We start from the raw sequence: 21138 nt of genomic DNA on the forward strand, positions 1-21138 counted from the left end.
TTAAATTTGGGATTCTACATTTGTCAGTAAGGGGCAGGTAAGAAACAGTGATGAGACATCTGAAGGGCAGAACTGGGGAGAGGCTGGAAGGAGAAGAAAACATTCTTGGGAAACAAAGACTTGCAAAGAGCCACACCCTGGTCACCTAGGAAAGACTTTATTCCCTCTACGAGGGGAGGGACTCTCCTTGGAGAGAGTGACAGCAAACAAAACCCAGCAAGCTGTTCCATGTCTTACACTGACTCACAGGAAGAAGACAGGGACATGGAGCCCCGGAGCCTCTGACAAGCTCGTGGGACCCTCACTCCAAGGCCGCAAGCAACCGTGTGCAGAAGTGGTGGGTGGGAAGGATGGAAGTTAATGGCAACAGAGCTCAGCTCAGAAACCTAAGAAGACAGCATCTAGAAATGGGGGAGTATTTTCAGGAGATAGAGAAAGAAGAAAACAAACAAACAAAACCCAAAGTCCAGCTCTGGCCATCCATAAACATTTTTTTATCATTCCTGTTGCAAATGTATTGACAGTCTAGCGAGGAGTAAGTTCACACATAAACAAAGGAAATAAACTAAGCAATTTGAACTATTATCAGAGACCTACAATTTTTTTTTCCATTCTCCTTTATCTTGATATGATTTTCTAGTGAGATGGAAACAGCATTTTATCTAGCATTTTATTGCATCCTGGCTCCATCATCACCAACGTGACCTAGGGCAACCTACATAACCGATCTGTGCCTTAGTTTCCTCACCTGTCAAAAAAAAAATACTATTACTTCATAGGGTTGTAGTGAGCACTAGGTAAGTTATATATAAATGCTTAGAACAATGTTTGGGCACTATATATTTGTCACTGTCATTATCTCCCTAAATTCCATTAAGAATTTAAGTCATTGCCAAGCAGAAGATGAGTATCTTTAAAAACTCCATTACAAACGAGAAGAAGAAATAATGTGTCTCTAGAGGCCTGAAATGTTTAATACATAAAGAGACATCAGGCCCAGTTTGATCAACAGCTGCACTGGCCTTTTATTCTTGGTGATACAGCCAAAAAATGTAATGTTTCTCACTCTCTACCCAGGGCTCCAAGTGAGATTTGCACATGAAGATATTCAATTAAACATTAAATATTTTTTACACTATTGATACTATGTATAAAATAGATAATTAATGAGAACCTACTGTATAGCACAGGGAACTCTACTCAGTGCTCTGCAGTGACCTAAATGGGAAGGAAATCCAAAAAAGAGGGGATATATGTATATGTATAGCTGATTCACTCGGCTCTACAGCAGAAACTAACACAACGTTGTAAAGCAACTATACTCCAATAAAATAAAATAAAATAAAACAATATGCTGAAAATATCAAAAAAAAAAGAATTGGATTTTATAAGATTTGATACAGTAATATATGCCTGTAGTTGTAATTTTGGAAAAATAAACTTCCTACAGCTTCTTAATTTAAAAAAATTAGTTTTTTACATTATTGTTTTTGAATAGGTAATACACAGACTTAGTATAAAATCCAAATAGTACAGAGTTTATAGGGAAAAGAGAATTTCCCTTCCTCTCCTGCCACTGGCTCCCCAGCTCCCTGTACCAGAGGGAGAAATGAAAACATTTCTTTTCATTTCTTTTAAATGAAGCATCAGTTAAAACAAGGGAAAGCAACAGCACATCCAACCAATTGGTTATTATTTGTCATGAAAATGCGATTAGGAGGAACAGAACCTTTAACAGCATACAAGACTCTATATTGGTAAGTGGAAAAAAAACTACAAAATTACATTCAAAGTATAATTCTAATTCACTATAAAAATACACATTAAAGACACTGAAGAAATATGTCCAAGCATCAAAAGTGGCTGCTTCTGTGTTGTTAGATAAAGGTTGATTTTCTTCCTCTCATCTATCAATCTATTTAAAGAAAACTTTAAAGATGTTCTAAACTGAACATCTACCTCACAACCAGGAAAAAAATTACTTGCTGTTCTATCATGTCCTCTTAGTATTATTATTTAATACTGCCACCAAACCTGAAAACAGCATCTGGCTTCAGAGTGTAACTATGTTAAAGGTTTTCCATTTCTCCCATTTCCAAAATGGAACTGTGGAAAAGATACAAATTACAACCATAAACTGACAAAGGTTTTTTTGTTTTAAATGAGCATTTCATGTCTTTCATCATCAAACTACTGTTATTCTTTTCACAGTAATCACCTGGGGAGACCACACATTTATTCTTAAAAGTAAAAAAAAAAAAAAAAAAAAATGCAGAATAACTAGACATTATTTTCTAAAGAAAGTGAATTTACACCCAGGCATTGAGGCTCCATTCTCATCAGCTCAAGTAGGAAGGCTGGGGGGTGAAGGCTGACAAGGTTCTGCTGGGCTCTGGCCCAGAGTGTTTTGAAAAGGCCCAAAGCCCTCCTCTGGCCATTGCACTGGGGAAGTGGGCACATGAGTGCAGACCCTGTGGTTAAGATACACTGTGCTTGGGGACAAAGGCCATCCCAGAGTTTCCCACACAAAGCTCAGAAGCTACTCTGCTTCTCCGAAGCCGTCATGGCGGTGGTCACCTCAATGCATCAGATCTAGTTCGTCATCTGCTCTTTGGAGCTATGTGAAGTTTACAGCTGCCACCGGCACAAATGGGGAAGGGCTTCAGGTCTGGAAAACTGGAACTAAGGGAAACACAGGGCAGTGCCATGTTCTACCCTGAATGCTGGCATCGGACACCGGGCACGCACGGCAGGCAGGGCCTCCCTCACATGGGCACCTGAGATCAGCTCTTGGGCAACCCGGCAGATAGAAACCTTGGGGGGTAGGGGCTTCTGTGATTTAACTCAAAGGGCTACTTGGAGGCTATGACCCTATGTTCTCCCCTTACAGAAGAACTCGGGCAGGGAACTCACCGAGAGGTCAACAACTGTCTTGATGGCCTTTTCTTTTCTCTTGATGAAGTCATCATCCTGCAAGACAAGAAGACACAGGGATGAAACAAATCTTCCTGCATAAAGACTGAAGCTCAACTGGACTGCTCAGCAGTCCGTCTTATAAACTGACTTCTCATCACAACTTTGCCTGAAGAAGTCTCAATTTTCTAACAAATGGGAATATATCCTGCATGGGAAAAAGCTAGGGCCTCTGCTGATGGCTGCAAAACAGATCCCTATAGCCGGTGAGAAAAAGGGGGACCACAGAGTGTAGTGGTGAAGACAAGCGCTCTCACTTCAAATCCTTATGAGCAAGTTACCTACCCTCTAAGCCTTAGCTTTTCCACCTGCAAAACGGGGACGATACCGCCTATCTCAGGGAGCAGTCGTGAGGACCAAGAAGTCGAAGGCAGGTGATGTGCCGGGACTGGAATGCAGTATCTGACGGTGATCAGCTAGTACTGTTGCTGTGATTACTATCCAACTGTTACTAGAGGTGTGTCCCAAGCAGGTGGTCTCTAGAAAACCTTTATATGACTATACAAAAATACACTCATGCTCCTGTAATTTAACAAAAGGTCCAGATCAAGTACCAACATTGAGAGACAAGGACAAAACTGTAGGGCGTGACACTCAGTGCCCATTTAAACAGGCAATTCTAATGAACCGGGAGGCCCAGTTTCAGTGCTGATCAGGTGGGGGCAGGGGTGCCACGCAGGCGCGCGGGAGTGCAGGGGGGCCTGAGCGTACTCTGCGCCTTCCCAGGGGCCCCTCACTGTGCACTCAGGTTCTCACCTGGACTGGGAGAGAACACTGACCTCAGGGAGACTGTAGGCTTTCTGGAACTGGGATGTGGAGTAGGACCGGATATAGTCGCCCATCTCTTCTCTCGTTTCTATAGCTCGCTTCACCAGCCACTGGGGAAGAAAGTGAGGAAACGTGAGCTGACAGGGGTGAAACACACTGTGGTAAAGGCCAACCCAGAGACGGCACAGGTCCTGCCCGAATCACAGAACATGCACTGCCCAGGCGACGAATGACCGTCAACACACACTGCCCTGCAGGAAAAGCAGCCGCTGGGTGTCTGGATGCTGAGATCCAGGGGGACCTGAGCTGACAGCCGCGCAGGAGCCTTCAAGCCTCACTTCAGGTGCCCGGGCCTCAGTTTCCCTCTCTGCTAAAGAGGAGGTGAGAGTATCAGTTCCCTTCACGTCACAGAGCAACTGTGGGAGCAAATGACACACAAGCACTAGACAGCTCTGTAAACACCTGGAGCCCGACACAAACAGAGCTGTCCCCCAGACCTCCCTGTGCCTAGTGACAGATCTTACTGGAGCTCTCTCCTTCCCGTGCCGCTCGCACCACAGACCAGAGGAAGGGAAGGGAACCAGTGAGAATGCCTAGTGTGACCCTCGTTTGACAGGTGGAAAAAAACCCCCCAATATTCAGACTTGAGACCAGGCGTACTGAGTACAAGCCCTGGGCTTCAGGTTAGCTCGGCACTCACAGCACAGCTCTCGAATCCACCCAACACTAAAAGGTAATTGGCACTGGCCGCATTTTACAGAATCGGAAGCTCAGAGAGACTACAGGATCCGCCCACCGATCCACAGCCAGCAAGCCACACAGCTGCCGGCCACATCAGGACACTGCACGTCTGGGCTTCACGCCACGTTTCCTAGGTCTCCGGGGTTTATATGCACAAGGAGCCACTCCTCATGTCCGCTGATGTACAACTCCAGGGAACTGAAACACACACGTGCACACACCCACGCCCCACAACCTGTGGAAGGCCCAGGCGCTCTGAGGGTGAGAATGCAAAGTACCAAAAGAGCCTTTGCTTCTCCTCCTGACTCTTCATTCATTCCCGTTATTACTAAAGAGCTTTATGGAGGGATGCCATCCTCTCTCGAGAGAGAGCTATTATATCTCAGGAGCAGTTTCTGGACAGTAGCTGTGCTTCCCCAGGGCATGGCCACACGTGGCAAGGTTCAGACACATGCACATGGCACAGGGCTCCTGCGGGGACGGCAGGAATGTGCGCTCAGGGAGGGAGGCCAGCTCAAGTAAAGGACACACTTAGGAAGCAGCTGCCCAGGAGAGCAGTGGCTGCAAATAATTCTATGAGGAGTATTCTTTTGTTGCTACTATCCTCCATTTGTTTCCATCACTCCGCTCCACCCCACCTCCAAACAATGACCTCAGGCACTGACTAAAATCCAGAAGGGCAGGGGCAGAAAATCGGAAGGCATTTGGGGCTACTCCAGCCCCCCTCACCCATACCCCAGCACCGGCCCTGGACATCTAAGGAGGCTGAGTCACTGTTCAACTCAATTACTCTCTGATTTGCTTTGCGTCGGGAGATCCAGTTCCTGGCCTTTCACTGTTGTTGCCTTTTCAGATCTGCCTCTGTTAATTAGATCTACACTGAGTTGTAACTTGGCTGGATCCTGGAGAACATGCTCAGATGAGGAAGGCAAAGCCCGTTAATTCAAAGGATTCCTTAGAGACTCGACCGCTGTGTTTTGGAGTTCCCAGCATAAAGGGCTGCGGAGAGAACCTCTAGGACAGCTGAGCTCTGCCACAAGCCCCTAGCATTTGAGAAAAATACCTACCCTCACAGGATTCATGTGCCCCACATGGGAGAAAAAGATGTGACCTGGAACTACCAGTAGCCGGAAGTTAGCTCTTCTTTCCTCCTGGTTGCATTCAGAGAGTGTCACCACAGCTGTGCTAAACAGCACGAACAAGGGTGGTGGACCTCTAGTCCCACACAAGACAACCAGTTCAGTGGTTCCCAGTGGCTGGTCCACGATTGCTCTTTCACTGGGGTCTGGCAAAACAGAAAACTACAGGCATGTGGCGAGTTTTTCATAAGGCTACATGTATTCCATTGGAAGGACTGTCCTTTATTCTGAGAGCGAGAGTTAAATGGCCTTTCTTTTAGGAAATGGTAAAGAAAGCAAAATAATTGTTGCCTTTAAAAACGTCCCTTCCTGCCAAAATACAGGTTGCAACCACAGGTCAACCTCTATTTGCGCTTTAAAATTTTACAGATCCACGAAATTAAGATATGGGGTAACCATTAGAGAGGCTCTCACATCCAGACAGGAAGCCCTCCGATATTCCGCCCACAACACAAACATTAGATACTCAAAATGCCCAAACCAACTGTAGACAATCACTTCCCTTTCCTCCCCTTCTCATATATGGACTAGAGTTTTGGTCCTCAAAGTTCTAGCAGAGTTTTGAGTAAGGTCTAGTCACTAGAGATCCAGGCTTCAGGGGAAAGGGCAACAACTTCACAGTATGGTGGGGTTGGAGGTTTCTGTAAGAATCTACACAGACTTCTTACTTTCACAAAATGATTGGGTACCATCCATCCCCTAACAAACAAACAAGTCAAATCCTGAGTTATTTCACAAAATGATTGGGTACCATCCATCCCCTAACAAACAAACAAGTCAAATCCTGAGTTAAAGTCCTAGCCTCAAATTTACAAATTTCAGTTATAAATTTCAACATATTTGATTTGAAGTCTAGTGCAGGGGAAGATTCCCAATAGCAGTAACAACAACAGAAACAACTATATAACACTTACAAAGCACTTACTGAAAGGTGCCAGCCCTTCAATCAAGTGCTTTACACATACTAACTTACTCAGCTTTCATCCAATCAGGTAGGTACTATTATTATTTCTACTTATCAGGTAAGAAGTTAAGTCATTTGCCCAAGATCACACAGCTAGAAAGTGGCAGAGCCAAGATGTGAACCCAGGAAGTCTCCAGAGTCCAGCCTCTTAACTGCTACAGTACATACATAATCTTAACAGAATCACAAAACCTCTCTAGCAGGGGCTGTGCGGCTTTCTTCTGGGTGGCTGCATGGTGGTGGAGGGGAAAGTACAGGCTTAAAGACAAGGAGTTTAGAGGAATCTGCGTCTCCACTCACTAGTTCTCTGCCCTCAAGCAAATTGATTATCCTCTCCGAGTCTCACTTTCCTCAGATGTAAGACTGGGATTACAACAGATGCTTCAGAGAACGCTATTAGGATCCGAGGCAAAGTACCGTCCACACAGCAGGCAACAAAGGCACGTCCCTTTGCTCCCCCTCTTTCTGTGGTGCCTGGAGGAGGGGCTGAGACACGCGAACCGCACAGAATACAGGGACTCGTACAGCGCGGCCACTTAATCACAGGGCCTTGGGGAAAAGCCGGGCTGGAGATAAGTCTCCTGTTAGAAGCTTAGTCCTTTGTAGGACTGAATGCCTACAAAGTGCCAGACATTCCAAGAGGTGCCGGAGACACAAGAGCAAGCAGGACAGCCATGGCACCTGCCCTCAGGAAGCTTACAGTCTGATGGGAGAGAGGTACAAATAACCAAACGTTGAATGGACACAGTCACAAACTGCAGTGAGGAAGACTGCTGTGAGGGTAGGGGACATGCCGTAGAAGAGGATACAGCAAAGGAAACTGCTCTAGATCTGGCAGTCAGGGGAAGCTTTCTTGAGAAGGCTTGGTGGAACTGAGATCTGGAAGACAAAGGTAAGGAGTGAAGGGAAGACCTTCCCACCCTGAAAGGCCCCGTGACAGGAGGAAGCACAGTGTGTATGAGGAAATGTGAAAGAAAGTCAGAGGGGCTAGAATAGAAAGAACAAAGAAAAGCAAAGAATAAACTGAGGGTGGAGAGGTCAAAGGGGACCAGCGCATGGGGTGCGATGGGGGGCTGTGGGCTTCCATCTTTACCAGAAGGGCAATGAAAAGCTACTAATGGAAACATTCAAATCAGAACAGGTGACGGTGTGAAACTAGGGTAGACTGAGTACTGGCAACGTTTTGAGGAGTGTCATCATGTTCTGCTGCCACCAAATCCATACCACACCCGTCAGATCCAGGATCTAGGCCAGACGGCCCAAGAGCCAGACCCGTTATAGGAATTCCAATGTTCAGAGGACGAGAAACCCCACAGATGCTCTTACCTGGACAACAGGAAATATGTGAATAAAATCCATCCCCTGGATCTGGTGGGGCTCCAGCTGGTGTGGACATTTCATTCTTGGCAGGACGGACACAATTTTTTCTGATAGAGCTCTGCTCAGAGAAAAACAACAAGCCAAGAGTGAGAACACACCAAGTGGCTCTTAAGACATCGCTCAAGGCTGGCTGCAACCCAGAGGGATCTGAGGTTTCTCAATACCAGACCATGACCACATTTCTCCTGGCTGATGGCAAATTGAGAAAAATAAGCACAACTCAGGCGTGTGTGTGTGCGAGGACACAAAACTACCTTCATCCTTAATTCTGAGATCGTGTTCGTCCTACTTTTTACATTAAAATATTTTGTTTCTTGAAGTTATGGCGATGTTTGAGGTAGTAGCTATTTTTTTAACATCCTTACATGGTAAAATAAAAAGTTATTAGCGCTGCATATTCTTTTACATTTCACTTCACTGCCCTACTTTTTCCAAGTCTGGAAACCATTAGGTTAAACATTAAAAAAATTGTTCTAAATATCATTCAAGCAACAAATAATTAACAGACTCTGTGCCAGGTGCCAAGAATATTAAGACAAAACATGAGGCCTCATGCTCAAAAAAAATAAAAATAAATTAAAAATAAATAAAAAAAAAATAAAGTTCTCTACTCCAACACAAAATATTTTTGAAATAAAAAATAGCCTTTAAATTTTTTGATACTCTAAAACTAATCCTAGGTTTGGAGGAACATATGCCCTCACTCTTCCTTCCAGAGAGAAGGTGCTTTCCACTTCTCACGAGGGACACTTGATCTCTCTCCTACACCTTGCTCAGCCTTCTCTTGGAGTGGCTGGAGGAAGAGAGCAGGAGTCGGGCTCCTGGAGGCCCAGAGCACCGCCTGCCTCAGTCAGGAGCTGAGCACCCGCCCTGCTGGATGCAGAGCAGAGCCCTGGCCTGGGTGGGGCAGTTTTATGGCAGGAGTGACGGAGGGACTTGTGAGCAAGTGCTCTTCACCACAGATTTAAATCTTCTCTAACCAGCTGCTGTTTGATCTCCAACGGTCTGGCTCCTATGTCTTATACCTTAATCGGATCACATTCAAAAGGAGAGAACAGAGGTTATTTAATGGGTCCGCTAACCCCCAAAGCCATGGTACGTAGCCTAGGAAGCCTGAGAAACAAGTCACAAGCTGTGGCCTTGTGAGGCCATGTGGAGAAATGGGAGCTCTGGCTCAGCCTACATGGATAGTTTAGGTTATACCCCATCGAAGACACTAAAAAAAAAAAAAAAAAAAAAAATCGTAGCTAGTTACAGCAGCTACTGTGGCCTCATCTACAAGTGTCAGACTTTTCTCTAATAGATGAAGGCCCTGCTGAACAAGGTCACCAGGTTCTTATTAGATGCTTCAAATGCAGTAAGTTTTGGGTCTATCTAGCAAAAGTATTTCTTGTTCAAAGAAATCTTGTATACTTTTGTCTTTCTGCAGTTCCATAATCCTTCTCAGGGGACAGACACCCTTAAGACCGACATCTAACTCAGGCCTGGATGAGAGTACTTACCTTACCTATGTTCCCTTTAGTATGTTTCATGCCCTCACTCTTGGTAAGAACCAAGGTAGCAATCTAGGGACAGAAGCCAAACAGCTCCCAGAGAATGATCCCTGGAGAACATGCTACAAAACCATGTTTATATCTACAGTAGCTTTACAAGATGGGACCAAGGTTAAAACTGCTGAGTGGAAACAGTCACAGCCTCAGCTCCACTGATCACAATATCAAGTCCAATATGTTAAGAGAAAAAATTTGGAGAGGGAAGACTGATCCCTGCTGCACACATTCACAGAAGGAAGGACTACCCACCTCCCAGGAGAGAAGTACACGGGAGGACATTTTCACTGCAAACAGAAGGGGGGTGTGTGTAATTTATCCAAAAGGTCCGAGACGGGGAAAGAAAGTGTCATCTGACTCCCAGCAGCCCCTGCAGGCCCTCCTTTCTGAGCAGCCCGTCCTTAGGACACATGCATCTTCTCTGCCACGAGGTACATGTCCTGCCCCACTGGGGAAGCCTCTGGTCGTCCAACTCTTCCTGGGGCCCAAATGGGACAGTTCAGTAGGAAGGACTGGCAAACCCATTTGGCAACATAGCTAAGGCTCTCTCTCTGATAAGCTTTACTTTTTAATGTGATTTCCATAAGACGCCCATTCCTTGTTCCTTAATTTCTTTGAAACCTGTGAGGGGAAGAGACGGATGGCCTAATTGGCCCTGCTCCCCAGACTCCAAGCTTAGCAAAGGAAGATGGGCCCCAGCTCCGGCTTCGCGTCCTTGCTCAGGGCAGGTCTTCACTAGTCATTCACATCTTGGTTCGGCAGGAGGAGAGCGCCCTCTAGTGGCTACAGATCTGTGAGTCTGTGCAGGGTTACTGATTGCCTACAACCGCTCAGCAGCTTACAAATCACCATGCAGCCAACCCTCTACCTTCAGACAAGGTTCTCCCTGGCCACTCCTCAGAGGCGGCCCACTCTCCCAGTTCATAAGGGCCCTGACGGAAGGACGCCCAGGGTCATCTCAGGGTACAACCCTCTTAAACCCGCTTCCCAGAAATGACTGCCAAGCCTGCAGTGGGGGTGGGGACCAGAGGGAAACACAGGCCGGCTGAAGGGGCAGAAGTCAGCAAGGCTTCTTGTGGAAACCTACCAGCCCCCATTCGGCTTCTCCTTGGAGCTCAGAGGAGATCCTCTGACTTTCTGAAAATCAGGGAACATGACACTCTCAGAGGTCACCCAGATGGGTTTCCTAATCTAAGATTCCTCCTCTAACAAGCCCACGTTTCATTACAGGTGACTGGTTTGATTCCTTTAGTTTTCTAAGTGTTCAGTGCACTGTTTCCTCCTCCACTGCAAACAGTGTGAATTAAACCAGGGTCTAAATTCCAAGTTCCATCACCTACCACGGAACCTCTGGCAAGCCACCCGGTCCCACTGGTCCAATAATCGCATCATAAAAGAAGGGGTAATCCCTGTCCTGCCTGTTCAAGGGTTGCTGTGAAGGTAAAATAATAAAAGGCACGTGTAAGTGCTCTGCACACAGGTGGCTAGTAAATATGTGCTGTAGAAATGAACCCAGTTATAAGCCTAAAATCTCATTTATGGACCTCAGAACACAGCACTCTGTGGTAATGGGGTTTTAGGACAGGCTGGGGATAGAGGGTCGAAGCTCATGGAACCCACAAGAAAGAAGGATCAAGAAGGAGGACAAGGTCCCAACGGAGCCTGGAAGATAACTGTGCCCTGTACAGGCAAGTGTGCTCCTCAGAGGTGCTGCTGGCTGCCCCCATAGCAGCTGGGGCGTGCGGAGGCACTGCAAACACACGGCAGTATAGTCTGATCTGCAAGTAACCAGAAACTTCGCGGGGAGGACCCCAAACACAGAACACATTCCAAAACCAACCAGAAAAGATTTTTGGATAATTCAGTGCCCTATGGCTTTGCCATTTCTCCTGCAGATAATAAAAGACCCAACTGTCTGATGCACTGCTAGGAGTCTGCTGGGTCTTTACAAGTTAACCTTTGTCAACAGCTTTGCCTTCAATTGTAGTTCACGGCTGTGCACTTAAAAGCTACACATCAAATACTCACCAGGGAACATAATACACCCTCAACCCCTTATCCAAACCCTTTAGGAGCAGATGTGTTTCAGAAGTCAGAGTTCTTTAGATGTCTGCACCTTAGTATACCTAAGGGGCATATACTGTGTATTAGGTAAGACCCAGTGAAATCTAGAGCAGCACCCTATAATCAAAGAAATGAATATTTCTGCAGTAAAACATATGAATATTCATATAAATGGGATCAATAAAGACTATAAATAACCTTAAGTCAGTTCAGGTCATGTTCTACTTCCAAATAAGTTTTGTATTGGCACTTGAAAAAAAAACCCCATTTTCAGTGTTTTTTAGATATCAGAAACACAGATAAGGGATTGAGAATCGTAGCCCAGAAGGAATGCAATGGAAAGATATCCCAGAACATTAGGGGTGCCACAGGTGGAAGAAGCAATCAGCTCAAATTTGAACAGAAAGAGGCTTCAACCAAGAGTGCACTCAAGAAGACAGTGAATTCATGTTAGTTGACAGACTGATTAAGAAGCTGGCTGATGTTCATTACAGGTGAAACTACGTGCTTCTCTGTCATCAAGAAAAAAAAAAGGCAATCAGAAACGCAAGGGAAAAAAGCCGTATAAATATGAAGCAAATTGCAGTGTGCTTGATTCTCAATGACTTGCACAGACCATCTCCACTTGCTCGGGCCAAATACTTCCGAATCACCCTCAGCTCCTGTATGACTCACACTCCAAATCCAATGTCATGAAATCCTGTTGGTTCTACCTTCAAAATAGATCCAGAATGCCACCACTGCTAGCCCACCGTTCAGGGCACCATCATCTCCTGGGAGGATTACTATGATACACTAAAGAATCTCCCTGATTCCCCTTAATTCGGTAATCAGACCAGGGCTCCTTCTTAAGCATAGAACAGATTACGTTCCTCCTCTGCTCAAAACCCTCAAGGATTTCCCATCTCACACAGAGTAAGCCCCAAGTCCTTACTCTGACCTACAAGGCACTGCACCTGACCTGCCGCCAGGACCTCTCTGCGCTGACGTCCTCTGCTCTCCACTCCACACTCCACTGCCTGGGGCCTTCACGGTGGCAGTTCCCTTTGCCTGGAACCCTCGTCCCTCAAGTCTTAGCTCTAATATCACCCTCTCAGTGAGGCCTACGCTAACTCAAAACAACTGCCTCCTGCCCTCCGTCCCTGCTCACACCCCTTCCCAGCTTTAATTTTTTTCACAGCACATATTATTTCTATATATAATTTAGTTATTTATTAAATTAGTTTTTGGTCTGTCTCCCCCAATAGACTCTAAGCTCCATGAAGGCAGGACATCTTTCATTAATGTATCCAGAACAATGCCTGATTGTTCAGTAAAGGTAGGAGTTTGATATTTACTGAGTCTATGAATAAATGAAAACAGATTGCTTTTGACTATGATACATTGAATATTCTCCTTTAAACAGCACCATTATGGTCCAAAAGATTACAGTTCCTTCTTTCTGACCCCATCACAATTCTCAGTTCTTATTGTAAATACTGTTTATAGATTTGCTTTTAGAATTTACCTGTAGATAAAGCATGGACAATTTAACTGCTACTACAGAAGAGACTATAAATATTATACGTGAAACATTATAAAAATGATGTCATGATGGTACATGGAGGCTGAAGGATAGAAGGAAAGATAGAGATACTAAAATGTTTACTCAGTTAGGACCTAGGAGAAACCACCTTATGTTAATGGGTCAAGAAATAGAAGCTTAAGTAGATTCAAATTATGCAAGTGATCATAGAAAAACCAGAAAACAATTAAAAGAGTGGAAGATGGAAGACAAAGGGGATGTAGTGAGTGGTACATGTGAGCCAATTTCCTCCTTTCATTAGACTTGAATGAAACAGACTGTATACATAGTTGGAGATGTATTAGTGACCACTCTGAAGAATCTAAAACCTGGACAGCCAAAGATGACTGTTTCCAGGGAATAAAACTGGGGTGTAAAATGGGAAGGAGGAGAGACATCAGCTGTATGTTTTGCTCCCTTTGGTAGTATTTGAATTTTTTTTTTAACCTTCAAGTATGTAACGCCTAAATAAAAACAAACAAAAGAACAAGAATACCATCTGCCTCTGGATTGAGCTGGACCGGCAGGGAGCAGAGCCACACGCCTGGATCGTACCCATGTAGCCACATGCCACATCCATCGTACCCTCCCAGTGGAGGGCTTTTCACTGCCGGTCGCTGGACATGATGCCACAGCCCCACACAGGTGTTAGGACACAGAGCCCACTACTCATGGCCGGGCACTGATGACAGTATCTCTGTGTCAAACAGCATGTCCTCCTTAACAGGGAGCCAAGAGATGCCTTTTGGTCTTAGTGTTAAGAATTTTGGTGATTCACAGGGACCTATGTTTCTTCTACTGTATGGAAACTGTAAATTGGGTAATTTAGCATGTTTTTTTCTTCTTTTCACAGTCAAAAATGTGTCCCACCCTTGGAAAAACAGGGCCTTTATGGCCCCTCACAGGTGTGTCCCTTATCCTCAACTCTGCCTTTCGTTTCCTTTTTTTTCCCTTTAGCTTTGCTTCACTTTTCCAGTATTACTGCTCCCCATGCATGTTTGTAAACTATCTTTAATCCGTTTAGGGGAGGATAAGGCTTCAGAAAAAATGAGGAAGTCAGTCACAGAATCACACAGATCTGAGATCACAAATCCTCCTTCTTACAGAAAAGAGAACTAAGGTTTGCCCAAGGTCACACGGCTGCCCAGGGCAGGGCTGAGCAGAACTGGGGATCCCAATGGTCTCGTGAAATCACCAAGCCCCTGTTGAGCTACGGACGACCAGCCAGGGCACCCTCCCGTGACATCTCCAGCGAGGAGCCCAGGCTGCCTTCGCTCGAGGGCAGGCAAAGTGGGGCTCTGCTTTACCCAGAGGCAACGGGGAGGGAAAGAGGCCCCTTCTCTCACCTATTCAACTTCCATCCACATTCACTGCCTTTGGAAAGAGATACATGAGCAGTCGACAGAAACTGTGATCAAGGAAAAGCACCGGAAATAGCCTATATAACATTAGAATAACATTAGGTGACTCTCATATGTTAGCTGTGTGACCTTGGCTTCTTTCAGCCTATAGGTAAACTGTCTAACACAACTTGTGGCACATAGCACACGCTCAAGAGTTAGCTCTTTTCTCCCCCTTCAGTCTCTTCCATGGAAAGCCGGATAACTTACATTTTCTGACCTATTGTAGAGTTCTCCTGAAAGAGCAAATCGACATCCACATCAAAGTTGCAAGTGGTGATGCACCAGGTCATTCCTCCTACCACCTGAAAGACACAAAAAAATACCTATTTTCTCTTCCTAGTTTGGGAAGAGGGGAAGAAGTGGAAGGTAGATAAAATATAAATAGTTTTTATATACAAAATTGGGTACCCTCAGAAAGATAATACGTGTCCTGACTCCATCCACTACAATTCACCTGAACAGCACTGCTGAATGCTGTAAAGCTTTCTGCAAAGACGGGAACAGTCTGTATCAGCACTGTTTAGTACAGTGCTGCTAGCCACATACAGTCACTGAGCACTTGACTCATGGCCAGTGGACTGAGAAGCTGACTTCTATTACTAAATGGACCTATGATGCATAGATCCTCTTTATACTGATGGGACAGACATTAACTCTCAGCTGGGTGAAGTCTTAATCCAATTATAGGCAAGTGCCAGATTGCAGAGAAATTATGTATTTTATGGACCAGATATGTGGGTAACAAGGGTGACATTCTGTGACTCATTACTTAATTTCCATGCATCTCATTTTTTTCTACTACCTAAAGGAGATGAGAAACCTTGCTCTAGTTTTGTCATGGGATTTCTCTGAGATGCAAATAAGACTAAGGCTAAAAATCCATTCTGAAACAAAACATTTTTAGACACAGCTTGATGTTAGAAAAGAACAACAGTGAATCTTATCCCTGGCTATACTGTAGACTCATGTGAGATGCATAATAAAATGCAGATTCCAGTGCCCAGCCCAGACCTAACAAACCAGAATTTCAATGGCTGAGGCCTAGATATATGTATTACAAAAGAATCTGTTAGGTGCAGCCAGGGCCGTGGCCCACTGGAGGACTCAACACTTTCTTCCACCAGGAAGCTTTCCCAGCCTGCCCCAAATGATCCGAATGCTTCATTTCTGTGCATAGTTCACTGCGGCACTTACCGAATTGTGCCATTTAGTGTATGCACGATGTTTTCCTTGCCTCTCTTCCCTACTCTTTAGAAGTCAGGCTCTTTGGGTATAAGGCCTGTTCTTATCCTTGTGCCCTCAACACCTACTACTATGCCTTGTGCATAAGAACTGTTCAAGGTTCTGTTGAATTAAATGACTTCATCCCATAGTGACTTCTTCCTCCTCTAAACCCAGCGTTTACCACCCACAGAATACCTGGCAATTGTCTGTGGGTGCCCCAACTTGGGATAGCTCCCTATTACCTCAAATTATTTTATCTTACATAAACTTTAGATCCCCACCCAAGCTTTAAGTTCCTTGAAAGAAGGAACTATTTATTTTGCTTATTTGTATATCTCAAAGCTTCGTGCACAGAAGGGACTTCAAGGTGTATTTACTGATACATGATTATTTTCTTTTAATAGGAAATTTGAACACTTCCATAATGAATCTGAATCCCGGAGAAAACGGCAACAAGGACGTAGAGAAAGTAAAAACACAATCTCTTCCTCCTTTCCACAGTAAACCATGACGTCCTGACAAAAACTAGCCTAATGCTTAGAAAGACTTCATCTTACCTTGTCAAAAGGTGACAAGCCTTTAATTCTTGCCCTGAAATACCCAGCTGCAACCAAGAGCTCCAGAATCTCAGTCAACTTGACATTTTGTTCTTCATCTTCTCTTGTTTCTACCTAAAATAAAAGCAAAAGGCTGGTAAAAGCTACCTTGAATAAAGGAACACCAGGTATATTTCCGATGCCACAATCTCATTGCCAAGGAGCAGACGACACTGGCTGTATCACAGCATTCATGCAGGAGCGTGGGGACACAGTGCTGCCAGAGTCGCACAGAACAGGGTCCCTGGTCCTCAACCAGCTGTTAATCGTCATAGGTGGGGCGAGAAGACGTGCACAGGTAGTATGGACTGTTCATCAGGTGCTGAAGGAATCCAGGGAAAGGAAGATTCCAGCACATTACCGCCCTGTTCTCTAACATGTGACTTGTATGGCAGGCTTCTCGACTGGATTATAAGCTCCTTTCAGACGGAACAGGTAGTTTGTTTTGTTTAAGTTTATACTCATCTTGGTCCTAGAAGTTACTGACAAGAGGGGCAAGAACAAAGAATTCAAACGTGTGTCTCCATCTGCACTTTGATCTCTACAGCAAATATAAGGAAGGCTTTCGACCCAGATATATTACAGGGAGATTACTACCACATAACAGGATTGCCTTAAAAATAAAAAATTCACTTAATATATTTAAATAAGGATTTTATTTAAATGTTTTAAATTAATATCCTACCTTCGCCCTCAGGTTGTTTATCTACAAGTTCAATATATCTAAATAGTCCAGTACTTTTGCCTCCATTTACTTTCCTGAACTGTGCCTATCCTGACCTCCATTATTGCAGAAAATAAAAAACGACCTCTCTACAGAAAACAAGGCCAAGGTCCCCTGGTTTAAACCCTCATACCCACCTCTGACTACTCCCGTACCCAACAATACCTGCTAAATCTTCCTTAACTACGCAGCTCACATTTATCCTCCCTTCCCTTTTCTTTGCACATTATGCCAGGACTATGGCAACTGCCTATCAATCTTTCTTCCCCGTTAACTTGTCTTGCTCATTCCTTCCTAAATCACAGCTTTCTCATCATCCCTCTTCAGCTCAGCCCCCAGCCCTCATCATTAAGGCATCATTCACTGTCTATCAGATAAATTCCAAACGTCTTGCTTTGGCATTCAGATCTTGGGCTGTAACCTATCTTTTCAGCGTCATCCTTTACCTCCCGCCAAAACAATACAGACATGGCTGTGGGCAACCTCCACAGGCCCTGCTCACTCATCCCTGCACGGCTCCCCTGATGTCCTCTAACCACCCAGACACCATCTTCAAACTCTAGCTCCTATTCAGCGTCAACCCTACAGCTTAACGTGGTCACTCCCCTGCACTTCTATTTTATTTATAGTCTGTCATTCATACAGTTATCAACCTCTTCTGAGTGAGATGTCTGGTGTTAATATACACGCCAGTCTTTCCAAATAGACTATGAGCTGGTTCAGGGGAGGACCCATATATTCCATATATTACCCACCCATGTTTACTCCTCTGTTCTGAACAGCATTAGGCTCCAAGAACACACTTGTTAAGTGTGGAATGACAAGCTCAAACATTACATAAAGTGCATGACCTAAGCCAGTCACGTAGTAACAAAATGTTTTCACAGTCATGACACTGATAATGAAAATTCAAGTTTATTTTAAAGTACAAACTGCCAGGAGGAGGAGCACACATGTTAACACATAGCTGAACACGGAACTATTAAAGTGACTGTTAATCTCTTGCGATGGGCGGTGATGGAAGAGACAGCCTTGCAACACTGCTCATTTTGCTTCCCTCTCAAATGACCCTGGTCTGGCCTATCAAAGATCCTGAAGGTTAGCATTCACTAATTCCTAGGAGACATGCAAAAGTAAATATTGATTATTCACACATTCTCTTCCTTGGCAAAAGATCTGTGATGGTTGAGAACCACCTACAAGTCAAGAGACACAAACAGAAGCGAAAATAAAGAATCGTTATGGTTCAGAAAAATAGAATAGAAAAGGAAAATGGGATGATATAAGGATTTTCTTAAAACTCCCGGGATGTAAAACAGGAACCCTTCATTTGTTCAGTCATTTATCATGAAAACACTTCCAAGGAGAGGACGAGACATCTGCGGAAGGGCATCCCTGCCTCAGCCTGCACCTAATGAGCACCCACTGCCCACACCACGGCAGGTGCCTGGCCCATGCTTCCCATCCACTTATCCCACGAACGGAGACGTGTACTTTTGCAATGCACCCTACGACGTAACTTTTTAGCACGAGACAATGAATGGAGAATGTTAATAGGACTCCAAATTCAATTCACAGATTAACACTAAAACAAAATGCAAAAGGGTCACTGGCTAATATGCAGGGAATGAAAGAATATCCTCTCTTTAAGCCATAAAAAGTCACCAGGCTGGGTAATACATCCCATTGTTAAAACTAAAATTCTGATAAAGATGAATGCTGTGAGCTCTTAAACCAGGCACACTAAATTATCAGTTGTCTGATACTGTAGTTCCCGTAAGCTGGAAGGCAGGGTCACGTCTCACTGTATCTCTATCCTTTACATACATACAATAAAGGGCTTACAAAATTGAATTTAATGAATTAACCGGACTAGTGACAGCTTAATGACGTATTCATATGTACTGGTCTTTGAATGAAGTGATAATAATTGGATTATTATATTCACCCTGTTTGCCTCCCAATTGCCAGGAACTTGGAAAAGTGACAAATTAGACCCAGTCTCCTGATAGTGAAGGGTTAAGCAAAGGACAAACAGGGGCAAGATGCTTTTTATTTTAGAAAGACTCTACTGGTAGTACAGTGAGACAATGAAAACGTCAGAAAACTTGCTAGGTTTTCTGGAGATAACAAAATGGATTTGCATTCTGGGAGCACACACTGACAGCTTAAGTCTGTCCTTCCATTACTACACCTCCAGCTTTTATGCACAGAACAGTGATCCCTCAATTAGTGGTACTAGTGGGATTTAAGAACTAAGGATGCGGGGAGAGGGGAAAAGAAGCAAGATTGGCCACAGGCAGCTAAGTGTGAGGGGACCACGCACCATGTCAAGGAATCAGTCCCTCTGACAAATGCCTGCTTCAGAACCCTAGAAAGGGGACAGAGGTGCAGCGTGGATTCCATTTCTTTCAAGAATCTAGTAAACTAGACTAGCTTTTGAGTAAATCAACTGGAAGAGAGGACAGATGCAAACCACCTAGCTAAGTGATATTTGCAGCCAAAAGGAAATGCACTTTTCCTTTCCTCCCAGGTAATGTGTATGTAAATCCAGAAACCGTTGATCATCCTGTCCCTCAGGACCAAGTGAGTATTTAATAACAAACTCCTCCCTTCTGGAGAAGCAGCGACCGTTTCCGCCCGACCACTCCGCACGGCTCCCAAACTTCCTCCCGCCGGCCCGGCGGGGCGTGGGGACAAACGCAGGGCGGCATTCCCTCCCGATACCAAGGCGGCGAGTGCCGGCCGCCAGGACCCCGTGGGCCCGGGGAGGCGGCGGCCGGCGCCACAAGGTCACCGCCCTTTGCACCAACCCGAGCCCGGACCGTCCCAGCGCGCGTCTCGTGACTACTGGGCGCAGCACCCCCTGTCCTCGAGGCGAGGCGAGCCGAGCGGCGCCGGAGATCGCGGGCGACTGCCGGGGGAAGCCGGAAAGGTGGGACCCCGGGCCCCGCGGGGCCTGGGGCTGCGTCGGCGCAGGTATTGGGCTGGGAAAGCTCCCTCCGTCCCGGGAGACCCGGCACCGGCTGAAGTTTGTCCCCGCCCACGCCCACACTTGCTCGGCCCCCAGCTGACAGGGCCGGTGCTCCCTGCGGTGTACACACCTGAGAGAGGGGGCGGGGCGCCCTAATCGCAGCCGGCCCCGTGGGCTCGGCCGGCCCTCTTTCGGAAACCCGGACGTGTCAGGGAGGGAGGGGGGGTTCCTTACCTCCGGAAGACCCTGGCCTTCCGGCCCCTTGGGCAACCCCATGATCTCGTCGGACCGCCGTGCGGCGGCAGCGAAGCCCGCGGAGCGTCCGGAGGAAGCTGTCCCCAGCCCCGAAGCTGCTACCGGGGTGGAGTGCAAAGCGGTAACTTCCTCCCGCCGCCGCCGCCGGCCGGGAGCGCCCCGGCCCGGCGGAGCATGCGCGTTGGGGCGGGAGCGCTGCGCGACTACGCCTGCGCGAGGGCAGGTCCGGGAGAGGGCCGGACTCGATCCGGCGCGCGAGCTGCAGTCCAGGCCGTCTGCCGAGTTCCAGGTTCTGCGGAGCTTCGCGCCGGGGCTCTGCATTTTCCTTGAGGTGCTTTATAAAAGGGATTATTCCTCTATCTTGGGGAAATTTTGCATCCTGGTTCCCGTCTCTGCTTTTCACGGGCATCAGATGCCCCAAGTGGGTTTGGTCCTCTCCGCGAGCTGGACTTTGGAAGCCCGCTTGCTTCCGGGTCAAGGCTTGAGTACTGATGAGCTTGGCGATTCAGACCCGGCTGGTTGTGGCTCAGAATCGGGGTGTCCCCTGATTAACGCGCACTTGGGCAAACTTCTTGATATACGGACCAGGGAACCGAGTACCCGAAGAAGGATTCTCCAGTTCGCTGCCTCCCCAGTGTCCGAGACAGTGCATCGTGTTCCCCGGGAACTCACCCCCACCATCCCCAGTTTCAGGTTCTTCCTGAGAGAAGGTCATCTCTGAGAACGCGACTCTGGTATTGACGTCATTTTAGCTACATCATTTACCCGAAGCACCCTTTGTCTGTCCCAGAGGATGGCAGCTATGTAAAGGAGTTGTGT

General features: G+C 46.0%; 1 protein-coding gene across 1 annotated transcript; it reads right to left on the reverse strand.

Annotated features, from left to right (window-relative positions):
- Positions 1-234: 234 nt before the first annotated feature.
- LOC114485489 (coiled-coil domain-containing protein 93-like) lies at positions 235-21132 on the reverse strand. The gene is made up of 9 exons (XM_028487000.2): positions 20299-21132; positions 16328-16441; positions 14754-14848; positions 7912-8023; positions 3753-3851; positions 2914-2970; positions 2035-2106; positions 1179-1218; positions 235-401 (listed from the first exon to the last, which is right to left on the reverse strand). Exons 1-7 carry the CDS (start codon positions 20638-20640, stop codon positions 2065-2067), a joined length of 861 nt encoding a protein of 286 aa, XP_028342801.1. The 5' UTR covers positions 20641-21132; the 3' UTR covers positions 235-401; positions 1179-1218; positions 2035-2064.
- Between the last annotated feature and the right edge of the window lie 6 nt (positions 21133-21138).

This window comes from Physeter macrocephalus, unplaced genomic scaffold, assembly GCF_002837175.3.
Source record: "Physeter macrocephalus isolate SW-GA unplaced genomic scaffold, ASM283717v5 random_1741, whole genome shotgun sequence".
Taxonomy (NCBI): Eukaryota; Metazoa; Chordata; class Mammalia; order Artiodactyla; family Physeteridae; genus Physeter; species Physeter macrocephalus.

Bases quoted from the DNA above. Each gene is read 5' to 3' on its own strand.
- LOC114485489 (XM_028487000.2), bottom strand. From the start codon at position 20,640: ATGCAGAGCCCCGGCGCGAAGCTCCGCAGAACCTGGAACTCGGCAGAC. The intron at 16,442-20,298 runs GTAAGGAACCCC...CTTTTATTTTAG, and splicing joins AAGGCCAGGGTCTTCCGGAG to GTAGAAACAAGAGAAGATGA. The intron at 2,107-2,913 runs GTGAGTTCCCTG...TCTTTTCCACAG, and splicing joins AGACAGTTGTTGACCTCTCG to TTCCATTTTGGAAATGGGAG.